Raw genomic sequence first — 16,412 nt, forward strand, 5'->3', positions numbered from 1 at the left:
CCCTTATACAATTATGTTGAAAAGTGGCTCTTTTTGCTTTTTGCCCTCGATTTGCCTGCCTGCCACTTTTACTTTTCACCTTACTACTTTTTGCTTCTACCCTCATTTTACACCCCTCTGTCTCTCTGCACTTGTTCCCATCCCCCTGCTACATTAGTTTAAAGCCTCCTGAACAGCAGTGGCAAACACTCCCACTAGGACATTGGTTCCAGTCCAGCCCAGGTGTAGACTGTCCTGCTTATACCGGTCCCACCTCCCCCAGAACTGGTTCCAATGCCCCAGAAATTTGAATCCCTCCCCTTGCACCATTTTTCAAGCCACGTATTCATCTGAAATATCCTCCTATTTCTACTCTGACTAGCACGTGGCACTGGTGGTAATCCAGAGATTATTACCTTTGTGGTTTACTACTTTTTAGTTTATCTCCTAACTCCCTAAATTCACCCTGTAGGACCTCATTGCGTTTTTTACCTATATCGTTGGTACCTATGTGCACCACGACCACTGGCTGTTCACTCTCCCACTCCAGAATGTCTTGTAGCCGCTCAGAGACATCCTTGACCCTTGCACCAGGGAGGCAACATACCATCCTGGAGTCTCTTTTGCGGCGGCAGAAACGCCTATCTATTCCCCTTACAATCGAATCCCCTGTCACTATTGCTCTCCCACTCCTTTTCCTTCCCTCCTGTGCCGCAGAGCCACCCATGGTGCAATGAACTCGGCTGCTGCTGCCTTCCCCTGATGAGACATCTCCCCCAACAGTATCCAAAACAGTATATCTGTTCAGGAGGGAGATGACCTCAGGGTACTCCTGCACTACCTGCCTACTGCTACACTGTCTAGTGGCCACCCTTCCCTTTCTGCCTGTGTAGCCTTTACCTGCGGTGTGGCCAACTCACTGAATGTGCTGTTCACGACTTTCTCAGCATCATGGATGCTCCAGTATGAATCCAATCACAGCTCCAGATGCTCAATGCGATCTGCCAGAAGCTGCAGTTGGACACACTTCCTGCACACATAGTCGTCAGGGACACTGGAAGGATCCCTGATTTCCCACATGCTGCAGGATGAACAAACCACGGGGCTGATCTCAGCTGCCATGACCTACCCAATACTTGCCTCAACTTTTGAAACTTTCTCCTTTGAAAGGAACTTACCCGGCCTTACCTCACTTGGAGTGAAGCTCATCCTCAGCCTCTTCTTGTCGAAGCCTCTCCAATCAAAGCCTCAAATCTCCACTCCTTCGCTGGCCCGCTCACTCACGATAGCGAGCTGTTTACCATTTACCTGTGCTGTGCACTAAATGCACTTTGAATTATATTTTATTAACTTATTTGTGGTAATAATTTTTCTTATGTGCTGCATGTGATATGTGTTTTGTGGGCACATCGTGGTCCAGAGGAGCATTGTTTCGTTTGGTTGTATATATGTAGTCAGATGTCAATAAACTTGAAAATTGAATTTTAACTTGAGTTGCTGGGCTTATGTTAATTCCCTTTTTTGAACAAGGCTGTAACAGCTGCAGTCCTCCATACCTTAGTACTATCTCAGATATGTAGAGATTTATAAGATTAAGGTCAATATCATCATCGGTTGCATCGCATCAGGTTGAAGTGATCTATCAGCTCAAAGTACAGTTATCTGTTCTGGTAAATGAGAATCTAAAAACCTGGTGATGATGGATATCTGAAATAAGGACACACGTTGGAAACACTCTGCAGGTTTCTCTCCCTGTGCGTGCTCCCTTGGCACTTTAGTAATGGACTAAGACAACTGTGCTGCTTCAAAGAGCGCTATATGGGGCTATTCTTACCCTTTACCATTGGACTCTATAATGAGTCAACCTATAGCTGGGGAAGTGATGACCCCCTCCTGTTAGACTGTTTGTGGTAACTTATTTTTTGTTCTTTCTTATTTCTCTTCTAATATTGAATTGAATTGACTATTACTTACATCCTTCAGATACAGGAGGATTAAAAATCTTTACGTTACTTCTCTGTCTAAGTGTGCAATGTGCAATTTATATTAATTTGCAATAAATAGTATGTATACAAGGACAGGCAATATAACATAGAAATACAATTGTATCAGCGTGAATTGATCAGTCTGATGGCCTGGTGGAAGAAGCTGTCCCTGAGTGGTTAGTTCTGGCTTTTATGCTGCAGTACCATTTCTAGATAGTAGCAGCTGGAACAGTTTGTGGTTGGGGTGACTTTGGTCCCCAAAGATCCTTTTATGCACCTGTCTCTACAAATGTTTGAATAGTGGGAAGTTCATATCTACAGAAGTGCTGGGCTGTCCTGTCTGCAGCACTCTCTGCAGAGACCTGGGATTGAGGAAAGTACATTTCTCATACCAGGCAGTGATGCAGCTAGTCAGGATGCTCTCAATTGTGTCCTTGTAGAAAGTCCTTAGGATTTGGGGACACATACCAAACTTCTTCAACTGTCTGAGGTGAAACAGGCACTGCTGTGCTTTTTTCACCACACAGCCGGTAGGTACAGACCACGTGAGATCCTCTGTGATGTGTATGCCAAGAAACTTGAAGCTGTTCACCCTCTTAACCCCAGATCCATTGATGTCAATAGGGGTTAGCCTGTCTCCTGTAGTCCACAACCATTTCCTTTGTTTTTGTGACATTGAGGGAAAGGTTGTTTTCTTGACACCACTGTGTCAGGGTGATGACTACTTCTCTGCTGGCTGTCTCATTATTATTTGAGATTAGGCCAATCAATGTAGTATTGTCAGCAAATTTAATTAGCAGAGCTGTGGGTGGCAACACAGACATGGGTGTACAGAGAGTAAAGGAGGGGGCTGAGGACACAACCCTGAAGTGCTCCTGTGTTGAGGATCAGTGGGGCAGAGATGAAGGAGCCCACTCTTACCTCCTGCTGGCAATATGACAGGAACTCCAGGATCCAGCTGTGCAAGGCAGGGTAAAGGCCAAGGTCTCTGAGTTTTGTGTCAAGACTGGAGGGAATTATGGTGTTGAATGCTGAACTGCAGTCCAAGAAGAGCATTCTCACATCAGCATCCTTCTTCTCCAGATGTGTGAGAATGGTGTGCAGAGCTGTGGCTGTTGCATCATCTGTCGATGGGTTGTATAATATTTGTATATTTATATGTCTGTTCACTTGTAACGTTCCTGTCACACTGTAATTTTCTTTGGGATCAATAAAGTATCTATCTGAAGCAGGCAGTTGACCTTGGACAGATGTATGGCAGCTCCTCCAAAAATTCCTTTAGCTGTGTTGCGTATTAACTTTGGTGTGTGTGTGTGTGTTTTATACACCTTCCTAGCTCTGCTAATATTGTTCATCTGCTGCAATTTCCTTTTCATCTCTTGACTTGTGCTTTGTAGATGCTGAAATGGTTTTAGAAACAAGAAGGTATTATTCCTGCAAAATACCCAGTCTCTGACTGCACTTTTATTGATGTGCCTGATCCAGATACATTTCTCATCCAAGCGTACTCCCACGGTGTTGATGTGAAGCACTTAGCTATGGCAATACCATTGATTGTCAAGAATGAATAGATGGTCATCCGTCGCAGATGGTCAGTTTCATTGAGATGTGCATTTTACTTGCACTATATCAGCACATGAGAGAATGTTATCTGGGCAAAGAAACGATAAAAAGCAGAAGAGAAGTACCATAAAGCCTGCTATCTCTCAGTGTGTTTAAATATATTTATCAGTGTAGAAATATTTGATACCTGGTATATGGAAGATGTAATGTTCCATTTGAAAACAAATTTACAGAATATTTTACTTTAAATTTGTGAATGGGCTGCATTGAATTGGCTAGAAAATTACAAGCCTACGTGTTCTGAATCATGCCTCTGTGACAGGCTGAATAATACAACACTTTTGTCAAACAAGTCCACATTTTACCTGATAAGCTATCCGACGCTGATGCTTAAATAATTCCTAGCATAAGGCATTAATGCCCATTTTTGACTGAATTTTGGCAGATTTTCTCTTGTTTTATTTGTCTCCATCGCAATTGTGAATGCTTCAAAAGTGATGGGAAATCATGAAGGTCTACAGTTAATTTCAAAACCTTAAGGCACAGCAGAATTATAGATCTATTATAAGATAGACCGATTTGTATATTAATGCCTCCATCAGAATATCACAGTAGACATTCTTTAATTGTTTTATCCATTCTTTATCCATCTCTCAATGCAGAGTTTGGTCCATCAGCATGTAGATTAAATGATCATCCCTTTGCCTGCAGAAATGCGGCTGAGTGCTTTTGGCTGTTTATTTTTTCTAAATCCAGATTTCAGCATCTACAGTCTCTTTTTTTAAATGTATTTCTTAGTTCCATAGTTCCAGCTTTTTACAGTAGCTCAGCTGTGAACAGTTGTTTTGAAATTAGGTGTGCCTTTTAGTGCCAAATAGTTCCTTTCTTCTTGATTTGTGGAAATTGTGATTTGGGTAACTCTAAATCCATGGTTTACATATAACAAATACATGAGATAATGTAATGACAAGACCAAAAAAAAACCCAGATCTGTGCCATTTTGTATTTTACAGGCACGTGCTTTAGCACCACAGACTGCAGAAACAGATGCAATTAGATTCTTGGTTGGCACCCAGTCTCTGAAGTATGATAATCAGGTAAATGTCATTAACATCTTACAGCATAAACTGCAGTATATATGTTCAGGAAAAATGATGGAATAATAAATGATCATGATGAAGATTTTTTCCTATGTATATATTTTTCTAAATACAGTAGATTTATGAAATGAAATACTAATAAAGTTTATAAAATGTTGTTTATTTATTATCATTTATGTAGTTCTATATTATAACATTTTGAAGTGTTTTATTCATTGTAATTTACATCATGTCAAGATTGACTGAATACTTCATTCCAAATATTCCAGTAATGACCATTTGCTAAGTTATTACATAAGGCCCAGCCCCTTAGTATACAGAATGACACTGTATTGTGGACTCACCCCACAGAGCCTTTACAATAGCTGCACCAAGCTTAGTATGCCCCTTAACTGGTGGTTCCAGCAACTTTTTGACAATTTTTGAGCACATCAAATTGATTCCTTCTTTGAAGTATGATTTTCCAACATCAGTGAATGTTTGCCTTGGTATGTGTTCCGAGGTAAACCAATGGAATCTTGTGGTTTGCAGCTTGAACCCAAAAGCCACTGAGTTTCTTCTTTAGACCTTTCATTTCTTCAGTTAGCTCCATCCACATCACAGATGGTGTTCAGTGTTATTACAATTCTGGCTGTTGGAAGGTTTGATAAGCAGGACCTTTTTTGCCAGCAGCCAATCAATATTTCTGTACTTGTTGGAGGGTTCTAATGATAAGACATTCTGCCAAATGGCCTCTATGTGAACATAATGAGGAGACTTATTAGACATAACAGATGTGATAATATTTTGAGAATGAAAATGCTGATTTCAATGTACAGGTGGGTTAAGGACTGAGTGTGCAGACAACTATCCTGTCATTGAAAAATAGGCAGATTTGTCTGCATGACTCAAATTTTAACATTTTAGATTTAATTGTTGTGAACTGAGTTTGCTGGGCTTTGAGAAATCTACCGGCTGAAGGAAGGCACACTTGATGATATCTATTAGCTCAGTATCTATTACATTTCAAATGGACCAATGCTTTCACTGTCCTTAACTGCATTTGGATCCCCTGAACCATGGGTCTCCCCGCTCCAATGGCACATCCTGCCTTCTGAAAGTTTTATGATCTGTATTTTCAATATGGTTTTCTTTGATGATTGGCAAAAGGGGAAAGGGAGCCTTATGACTACTTTGAGAAATGATTGGCCAATGGAAAGCTGTCTTTGGAAAAGTAAAGCAAGTAGCATCTCATATAAGCTTGCATTGCTTGGCTTTCTTACAATTTAACAAGATTGCCTAGTTCGTATCTTCACTGTTGGGGCCTGGAAAAATTTAAGATGGCTGAACTTAACTGGAGGGAAGAGGACCAAAGTAAATAGTACATCATTGGGTCTTAGCCAAAGAAATCTGGTCCTGGTATTCAGTTTGGACTGCTGTTAAGGAATCCCTATTGAAAGTATAACTTGTTGACTGCTTTATGTGAAGTTCATGTTAAATGTGTTCTGTCAAAAGGCTCAGATATAAAACTCACATGAAACAATAAAAAGTAATTTGGTATTTTGACCTGGCACATCAGAAAGGATTCATTTCCTTAGAGAGAAGGAGTGGGTGAAACATTGAAGACAAAAATAATAGGAAATGGTCCTGAAGGTTTATTGTGGTATTTGCTTCAATGTTGGTAAATATTTCTTCTACAAGGATTAATGGTGGGAGGTGGGGGGGGGGGGGGAGTGAAATTGAAAAATAGGCAATTACAACTCTTTTTAGCAGTTTCCTCTACAACTTTATTTTCTTTATATAAATTTAATACTCTTGCATGGTAAGTTCTGAGTGGAGTTCTAAATGTGAATGCAGAATTGTCTATAATTTATTAATAAGAATCTGAAATATGCAAAATTGCATGTGGGTTCCCATAAATTTAAAATAAGTAAGCATATATAATTTAAAAGCTTGTACTTAGCTTCAAAAAGATTGTTTTACTTTGACATTATAAATTCATAATCTGAAGGCAAGAATGAAAATGAGAGAATCTGGGTGGATGCTGTTGAACGTGCTGGCATCATATTACCCTTGCCATTGTCTAATAATCTTTGCCATTTCAATGTCCATAATCAGCTTCAGCTCCCTAATTTCCTTAAGAGTCCATTCTGCTTTATCTTTGGCCTTTTGCTCATTGTGAATTTAATTGCTCAACTTTGAGTGACCATATTTTCTGCCGCCTTCCCTTCCCAAATTTCTCCACTCTTGTATCTCTATCCCACTATCTTTCTCTTTCTTTAAGCTTCTAAAACCTATGTAGTAGTCCAAGTTTTTGATCACCTGTCCATCCTTCTGTTTTTTTTGTGTGGCTTGGTCTTGAATAATTCTTTAATAAAAGTGCTTCCTGTGAAGCATCTTGGGATATTTTGAATGCAGTGAATGAAACACTAAATAAAGTTGCTGTAATTCAAGTTTTTGCATCAAGAAATAGTTTAGTTAGTATCCAGTGCAGTAGTTTTTCAATGTACAAAAATACAAAAATAAATTCAGTCCTTTGATAATTAATTGATTTATTCTTTAATTAATTTATTCTTTAATATTGTTCTACAATGACTTCTGGAGAAAGATTATGTCATGAAAGTAAGCCTTTTTTTTAATAGTAACTCACATACGTGTTAGAGGAACTCAGCAGATCAGGCAACGTCTATAGAGAGGAATGAACAGTCACCATTTCACACTGAGACCCTTCATCAAAAAACCAGGACAGATAAATTTCCAGCATCTACAGAATCTCTTGTGTTAGCCCTTCTATTGCTGTCTCTGTTTTCTCCACATAAATCATTTATTCTTCCACTGTCCTGTGTTTATCTTAAATGAATTCCTACTGAACTAGAAATGAACAAACATCGTGAAAATGATAATGCTTGTGCTTAGAACTGTATCAAATCTTTCTTCCCAAATTAGTGTGATAATTCCTTGATTGTAAACTTTGCTTCACTACCTCTGCCAAAGTTTATCATCAATAATGTGTAGTATTCATCAGAAAAATATTTAAGTGAGCATTCACCAGATGCATATCTCATTCCTTCCAGCTACTCGAAGAAATAAGAATACACCATTCAGCTCCATCAGCTAGATTTGCGATTCATTTAGATAATGGCTGATTTGTCCCCTTACTCATTTTCTGACTATTGATCTGTATCAATTGAAAGTTCAAAGTGAACATATTATGAGAAACAATTTCAACCACCACCCTCTGTTTCATATCTTGGAGCCAGTTATGAATCCACTTAACAAGCTCTCACTGGAGTCCATGGTACCTAACCTTCTAGACCAGTTTATCTTGGTGGAGGCCTTGCTGAAGTTAAAGGACACAACATCTACCTTTTGGTTTACTACTTCAAATATCTCTAAAAGTTTACTCATGCAATACTTCTCATGTGCAAAGCCATTTATGACTCCTGATTAGACACTCTATCTAAATGCTAGTAGACCCTCTCCCTCAGGATTTCCTCCAGCAACTTTCTCCACTACAGTTATCAGGTTGATTGGCCTTTGGTTCCAACTTGTAATTGCTACCCTTTTCAAAGGCAAAACAACATTAACCACTTTTCAGTTCTTGGAAACTTCACCAGTTGCTAACAATGAAGCAAATATCTCCATGAGGGATTTCACAATTGTTTCTTTAGCTTCCCACAGAATTCAAGAATGCATTGGGGATTTATCAACCTTAATGACCTGTGACACCGCAAGTACCTCCTCACTGGTAAAATGAATGTCCTCCAGAATATTTCCAACTTGATTTTCTAGTCTCTTGAGCAGCCATGATTTTCTCAGAAAACATCAAGAACAATCCCATCCATGTCCTGCAAGTCCAAACATAGACAACCCAGCTGATCCCTAAATTCAATCAAAGATCTTGTGGGCATAAATTCAATAATCATAATAGAATCATAAATTCAATAATCATAATAGAATGACTGAAAGACTGCATCAACAGGGCAGACAACCAGTGTGCAAAAGAGAACAAACTGTGCAACTACAAAGAAAGAAAGATAAATAAGTAATAAGTATTGAGAACATGAGATGAAGAGTACCATAGGTTGAGGGAACAGTTCAGTAACGGGGCAAGTGAAGTTGAGTTTTTAAAGACAACTCCATGTCGATGTGCTTGATAGTGGGGAGGACTTCACCCGTATCTATTACTATTATCTATTGCCATATCTATTACTTTTTGTAGGATTTTCCATTCAAGTGCATTGGTGTTTCTATACCAGGCTGTGTTGCAGCCAGTCAATATACTTTCCACCACACATCTACAGAAGTTATAGATGTCATGTTGAATCTTCACTAAGTCCTCAGGAGGTCAAGGCATTGCCATGTTTTTCTGTAATTCCACTTACGTGCTGGGCCCAGGGCAGTGCTCTGTAATGATAACACCAAGGAATTTAAAGTTGCTGATACTCTTCACCTCTGATCCCCCAATGAGGACGAGCTCACTTCCGGTTTCCTCCTTCTGAAGTCAATAATCAGCTACTTCTTGCTGATTTCGTTGTGGCATCACTCTGCCAGATTTTCAGTCTCCCTCCTATGTGCTGATACATCACCAGTTTTGATTTGGCAAATTACGGTGGTATCGTCAGCAAGCATAAATATGGCATTGAAGCTGTATTTAGCTGCACAGTCATAAACGTAAAGCAAGTAGAGCAGGGGGCTAAGCACAGTGCACCTATGCTGAGGGAGATTGTGGAAGAGATGTTGCCAATTTGAACTGATGAAGTGATGATGTGATGCAATTGAGGATCCAGTTGCATAAGGATGTATTAAGGCCGAAGTCTTGAAGCTTATTAATTAGTTTTGAGGGATGATTGTATTGAATTCCAAGCTATAGTTGATAAAAGAGCATCCTGATGTATGCATCTTTGTGGTCCAGATGTTCCAGGGTTGAGTGAAGAGCTAATGAAATGGCACCTGTTGTGTACCTGCTGTGCCAGTAGGCAAATTGAATTGGATACAAGTCACTTCTAAGGCAGGAGTTAATATGTTTCATCACCAGCCTCTCACAGTTCTTCATCATTGTGGATGTAGGTATGACTGGATGTAATTGAGGCAGGTTACTACATTCTTCTCAGTCACCAGTATAATTGAAGCCTGCTTAACGTAGGCGGGTACCTAAGATTGCCGAAACGATAGGTTAAAGATTTCAATGAACACGCCAGGTACCTTATATGGGTGGGATGTTTTCTGTGGGTTCACCCTCCTGAATGATGCTTTCATTTCAGCCTCAGACTGAAATAACAGGATTATTGTGGGCTGTGGGTGTTTGTGATGGTTCCTCCATGTTTTGTCAGTGAAAGCGAGCATAGAAGGCATTGAGCTCATCTGGAAGCAAAGCCCTGCAGCCCCCTATGTTGCTTGATTTTACTCTGAGCATTCAAGCCCTCCCACAACTGTTGAGCAACCTTCATTATTTCAAGTTTAGCCGGAGTTGCCACTTTGCCCGTGAGATAGCTTTCTGGAGATCATACCTGGACCTCTTGTAACTTCCTTGGTCGCCAGACTTGGATGCCTCTATTCTGATCCTCAGCAGATTGCAGATCCCATGGCTCATCCAAGGCTTCTAGTTGAGGAAAACTGAATGATTTTGTGGGGCCACATTCATCTCTTATTGTTATTATGAAGTCTGTAACAACTGTGACGTATTCTTTCAGATCCACGGAAGAGTCCTTGAACACGGCCCAGTCCACTGACTTGAAACAATCCTCTTGCCGCTGGTCAGCCTCACATGCCCGCCTCTTTGTAGTCCTCGCCTGTGGAGCTTTCCTCTTTAGCCTCTGCCTGTATGCAGTTAGGAGAAAGATAGCCAAGCAGTCAGATTTCCTGAAATGTGGTCTAGGCATGTAATGGTAGGCATTCCTTATCTATACCAGTGGTTCAAGGTTGGGGGAACAAGAGAATGACAAAGCTACCATATCCGAGTACCACAAAGTGTTTATCATGATACACACACATCCACCTTCTGCCTTTTCTAAATCAACTGTTCACTCCATCCTATGTATCAAGAAGCCTTTGGGTCTGATTGCTGTATCTGATGTATTGTAACATACCAAACACAACAATTTCCTTCAATCCAGCAATCTTGCCCTCAGGTCCTCAATTCTGTTCTCCAGTGATTGCATATTTGCTAACAAAATGCTGGGTAGAGAGGGCCTCATCCCTCTATGTTTCAGCTTTGCTTAGAGTCCACCATCCTTTTAATAAAGCTGTAGAACCTCTTAAGATTTGCCAGATCCATCTCAGAGGTGCAAGGGGATTTAGAGACCAACTCATATCCTAACTTGGCCCTCCTGATAAGAGTGTTCTTAATCGTTCCATAATTAAAGCCAGTGTAAGCTTCCTTCTTTTTAATGACCAGGGCCTCAATATCACTCATCAGCTGAGGTTCCCTAAACTTTCCAGGTTTACCTTCACCCTAAGAAGGAACCTGCTGCTTCTAGACCCTGGTTATCACACTCTTGAAAGCCTCCCACTTGCTGTTCGTTCTTTTCCTTTCAAACAGGCTCACCCAATGTACTTCCGCTAGATCCTGCTAGATAATTCCCTCAAAATTAGCCCTGCTCCAGTTTAGGATGCTAACCCAGATAGAAACCTGTAATCCTGGTAATTTAAGGTAGAACCATTTCATTGCTTTGAATTGATGCATCATCTTGTTGCCGACTGCATTCCCACAAAACTACTCTCAATTGGGATGACACCCTTGCAGAAGTTTCCTTGTTACTGCATTTTCTGTGTTTTTTGTTCCAGATTTCTAGCAAAGCCCAATGCAGTTCAGGGGAATCTAATCAAAATGGCAAGTTCTGCCCATAGAATGCCTTTGAAAACATGTTAGCCCATATCTGTAGGCATACTGACTTTTAAGACTCTCAAAGAGTTTGGAATGATTTGAATGTCTCTGACATATACAGAATTATGGAAGTGTTGTATCATAGACTGAAGCCTTTTAGCTCATTGAATTTTTTGTGCCTCCAGGCAAGGACAAGTCTCATGCCCCTACAGTGTTCCCATTTTTTCCTATTGTTGTCCTGAATGGGCAACCTTGTATTTTAGGACTCTGAGCTTTGTTTCTAGACACCCAAGCTAGGGGAATCATCGACCATGCATTTTGCTATCAAATGAAATTTTCAATGCATTCTTTTGCTTTGAACTTTGAAACTTTGAACATTCTCTTCTAACTACATTCTTGCTTAGGAAGGGAGAACAATATTTCAGCTGTGAGTCTCACTATGGCATGACTATAGACAGGTCCTCAGATGATAACAAATGATTGGTAATGCGCCTTCCTTTTCTTTTACATATAGTTTACTTTCTGATTAAATTTCAGGTTAAGCTGCACTTACCAATCAGGAAAGCTGGCTAATTGGATCAAAAAGTCGCTTTGTGATAGGATGCAGAGAGTAGTGGTGGAGGGAAAATTTTCTGATTGAAAGTTTATGACCAGTAGTGTATCACAGGGATTGGTGATGGGACTTAGACTGTGATATGCAGTGGCAAGAAAAAGTTCATAAACTCTTTGCAATTACCTGGTTTTCTGCACTAATTACTCATAAATGGTGATCTGCTCTTCCTCTAAGTCACAATAATAGTCAAACACAATCTGCCTAAACTAATAACACACAAGCAATTGTACTTTTTGTCATCAATACTGATTCAAACAAGTAAGTGAACCTCTGGGGTAATGCCTTCTTAAAAAAAAGTTATTTGAAGTCAAATGTTCTAAATAATGAGATGAGATTGGAGGTGTGGATTGTAGTGGTGCCCTGCCCTATAAAAAAGAAACACAAAGTCAAGTTACTGACAGAGCATGCTCTTAAGAAGAGTGAACAACATCAAACTGCCTTAGGGACCCTGGCTCTGGATTTCTTCCTTGGTTTACCCCCGAAGCCTTCCTCATGGGTGGGAATGGCTGCAAGGCAGTGGACGTTTAAAATCAAAGTTTTCCTTCTGCTAGGTGGGCTGCCATCCAAGGCTGACGAGCCTCACCTGCCCCAAATACATACAGCATAACAGTAAAAATATGAATCAGGTCATTACATATGGAAAATGTAGGACTCTAAAGCTTGTTGATGAATGGAGAGACCCAGGGAGGAAAGTCTATATTTCCCTGAATGTGGCAACACAGGCATGCTTTATAAGGCATTGGTCAGACTGCAGTTGGAGTATTGTGAGCAGTTTCAGGCCCCCCTTTCTAAGAAAGGATATGCTGGCAGTGGAGAGGGTCCTGAGGAGCTTCACAAGAATGACTCAGTGAGTGAAAGGGTTAATGTATGAGGAGCGTTTGATGGCTTTGGGCCTGTACGCAGTGGACTTCAGAAGAATGAGGGGGGATCTCTCACTGAAACCTGTCAAGTATTGAAAGGCATAGATAGAGTGGATGTAGAGAGGATGTTTCTTATATTGGGGAGTCTAGGCCCAGAGGGCACAGCCTCAGAACAAAGGGACATCCATATAAGACCGAAATGAGGAGGAATTTCTATAGCCAGAGTGTGGTGTATCTGTGGAATTCATTGCCACAAACAGCTGTAGAGACTATTGGGTGTATTTAGTGTGGAGGTTGATAGGTTCTTGGTTAGGAAGGGCATCAGACGTTATGGGGAGAAGGCAGAAGAATGGGGTTGAGAGGCATAAATAATCTGCCATGATTGAATGGCGGAGCAGACTGAATAGGCCGAATGGCCTAATTTTGCTCCTGTGTCTAAAGGTCTTCTGTAGAATATAAGATTTGGAATATCATGTTGCAATTTTATAAGACATTGTCTAGGCTGCAGTTTGAGCACTGTATGCTATTCTAGTTGCTACACTATAGGAAGGATGTGATTGAACTGAAGAAAGTGCAGAAGAGATTCACCAGGATGTTGACTGATTGGAGGACTTTAATTATGAAGCAATATTAGAAAAGCTTGTTGTCCCTGGAATGAAGGAGGCTGAAGTGTGATCTGATATAATTACATAAAAATATGAGAGACTTAGATAAAGTAGATAGTTATTATTTTTCCCGTGGTAGGGTATTATAAGTTTAATATAAAAGACTTAATTGCTAGGTAGAAGGTAGGGATTTTAAAGGGGTTCTCAGGGTAAGTTTTTTAAATAGAAATTATTTATATCTGGAGCTTTCTTCCAGAGGAAGTGGTAGAATTGAGTAGAATAGTTATGTATTGGAAGTTTTTAGATATAAACTTAAATAAGCAAGGTATAGATGGATGCGTAATAATGCAGGCAAATAGAATTTGTGTAAGTGAGCAAAACGATCTGCTTGGACATGTTGGGCTGAAGAACCTGCTATGATATATAACTCCATGACTGGTGATTTTCTTCAGTCCATACAGCCTCTGATGGATTTCCTGGGCATTCCAACAATAGAAATATTGAACCCATTCCCAAAAAGATTCTTCTACAGTAATTTGAATGAAATGAAAATCAAATGAATCCCTTTATAGATGACACAGCTTTTTGTTGTGCTGAATAATTCTGAGCATCTTTGTACAAAGAACATTCTCTGCCAAGTAAAGTTTATTGTCGTTTAACTACAAACATGTATATAACGGGTATAATGTTTAATGAAACGAGACAACTCTTTCTTTGAACCTGGAGTAAAGCACACAACACTCATAATACATGATAACTTATGAAGGTAAGGATAAAGACTGCAGTAAATATCTAACTGAAGTGCATCAGTATTAAATATTGTAAGGTACAGAACAGGTACTGTGGAGAGCATTCTGACAGGCTGCACCATTGTCTGGTATAGTGGGGGGAAGGTTACTCTACAGAACGAAAGAAGCTGCAGAGGGTTGTAAATTTAGTCAGCTCCATCTTGGGTATCAGCCTACCAAATACCCAGGGCATCTTCAAAGAGCAGTGTCTCAGAAAGGCAGCGTCCATTATTAAGGATCTTCAGCACCCAAGGCATGCCCTTTTCTCACTGTTACCATTAGGTAGGAGATACAGAAGCCTGAAGGTACACACACAGCGATTCAGGAACAGCTTCTTCCCATCTGCCATCCAATTCCTAAACGGACATTGAATCCGTGAACACTACCTCACTTTTTGATATATATTTCTGTTTTTTGCACGATTTTTAATCTACTCAACATATGTATATTGTAATTGATTTACTTTTTTATTTGTTATTATTATTTTCTTCTTCTATATTATGTATTGCATTAAACTGCTGCTGCTGCTAAGTTAGCAAATTTCAGAACACGTGCCGGTGATAATAAACCTGATTCTGATTCTGAGTTTAACCAATAACACTTCGAATACGATGCAGCCATGAGTTCAGAATCCCAAAGCCCTAGGGGATATTGGATATTACCATTGAAAGACAAGGGGAAATTGCAAAGTTATGAAATCAAAAGAATCGAATTCAAACAAATTCCAAAGTAGTAGCATGATCTTAATTGCTAGATACAGGTGTTGATAATGATTAGAAATTTACCCGTTTGTCTGATGCATGAAATTTATCAATCTTGGATTTTATCTCTACTTTTGCTGTCAACTGGCATAAGTAGAGGCAGAAGGAGGATGTAAAATGTTTATGGTACCGAAGGTTTACGGATTGCACAATCAGCTTCTGCCTCAGTTATGCTTCCTGGTCACTGTCCCAGCTGGAAATAGTGACATCATCTGAGAACACAATTATGTATCCTGCCAAGGATTTTATAGATTGATAGATTGTATCTACGGAGACAGTTGCTACCCATGGAATTATACCTTACTATTAAGTATTCTTCAGGAGAAGGGAAGAAAATACTGGATTGTATATAAGGGAAGAAAGTATTGGAAATAGGGAAAAAGAACCTGTTTCCTTGCTGTACTGTTGTTTGTTCAATAAGCCATGGACAAGTATAGATTGCTGTTTTAAAAAAAAAACGTACTTCACATTAGTGTTTCTAAAAAGCAAAACATATATATTTAAGATGAAATTGTTTGATCAGATTGACAGTATCAGCTATTGAGAAGCCCTGCAGTTAGATGTATGCTGGTTAAAATCACCCTTGAATGGATGACTGACTTCTACCTTCAATGGATAATCTCCTTTCTTTTAAACCGTTCTTGAACGCCTCCTGCACTCCAAGGATCAAATTTTTTACCTCTACTCTTTCCTTAAATTAGTGCATTTTACAAAAAGCCTGACAGCCACTATTTCATTACTAATTTATGGATGTGGATTATTATGTTTTCAGATTCACATCATAGACTTTGATGATGAAAATAACATTATTAACAAGAATGTCCTTCTGCATCAAGTAGGAGAAATATGGCATATGAGCACAAGCCCTGCAGATAAAGGTGTGCTGGCAACCTGCTACAATAAAAGTAAGTGGACTAAATGATTTGACTATTGGTGGGGTGGATGGCATGAAATTGAGTAAACAGTAGAATTCATCCTGTGCATTTATATTATGTCCTAAATTGTTTAATTAAACAAAGGAACTTAAAATAATGTTTTCCATTTTCTTTGTGCTTTACAAGATGTTTCTGCTTCTCATTTATATTTTTCTCTCAGGTTGCTTTAATTTACAATTAAATTTTAAATTGTTGTATGTTAATTAAATAAATACAATTAATTTCTAATATCTAATTATCTGACTGATATTCAGACAAATGTTAATCCTATAAAGATATAAAGATTTAATTAAAATCACTTCATGGTGTCAACAGTATAAATAGTTTAGACTTATTTTTAATTATGATAAAGATGTGACATAATGCATGCTTGTGTTCTTGTATGTAGGTTGTGATTAGCGTTTAAACCGCATGAGCT

At 39.3% G+C, this 16,412-nt stretch overlaps 1 protein-coding gene across 2 annotated transcripts in view; it reads left to right on the plus strand.

Moving 5' to 3' along the window:
• eipr1 (EARP complex and GARP complex interacting protein 1) overlaps positions 1-16,412 on the plus strand; it is a 96,203-nt gene that overhangs the window by 7,258 nt on the left and 72,533 nt on the right. Inside the window, exons 2-3 of one of the 2 annotated variants that reach the window (XM_059981992.1) lie at positions 4,541-4,624; positions 15,832-15,964. In XM_059981992.1, coding sequence (XP_059837975.1) covers positions 4,541-4,624; positions 15,832-15,964 — 217 coding nt within the window. Of the gene's footprint in view, positions 1-4,540; positions 4,625-15,831; positions 15,965-16,412 lie in introns of those variants that run through there. The other variant, XM_059981993.1, reaches the window with a different exon arrangement.

The sequence above is a fragment of the Hypanus sabinus genome, chromosome 10, assembly GCF_030144855.1.
Source record: "Hypanus sabinus isolate sHypSab1 chromosome 10, sHypSab1.hap1, whole genome shotgun sequence".
NCBI classification, from domain to species: domain Eukaryota; kingdom Metazoa; phylum Chordata; class Chondrichthyes; order Myliobatiformes; family Dasyatidae; genus Hypanus; species Hypanus sabinus.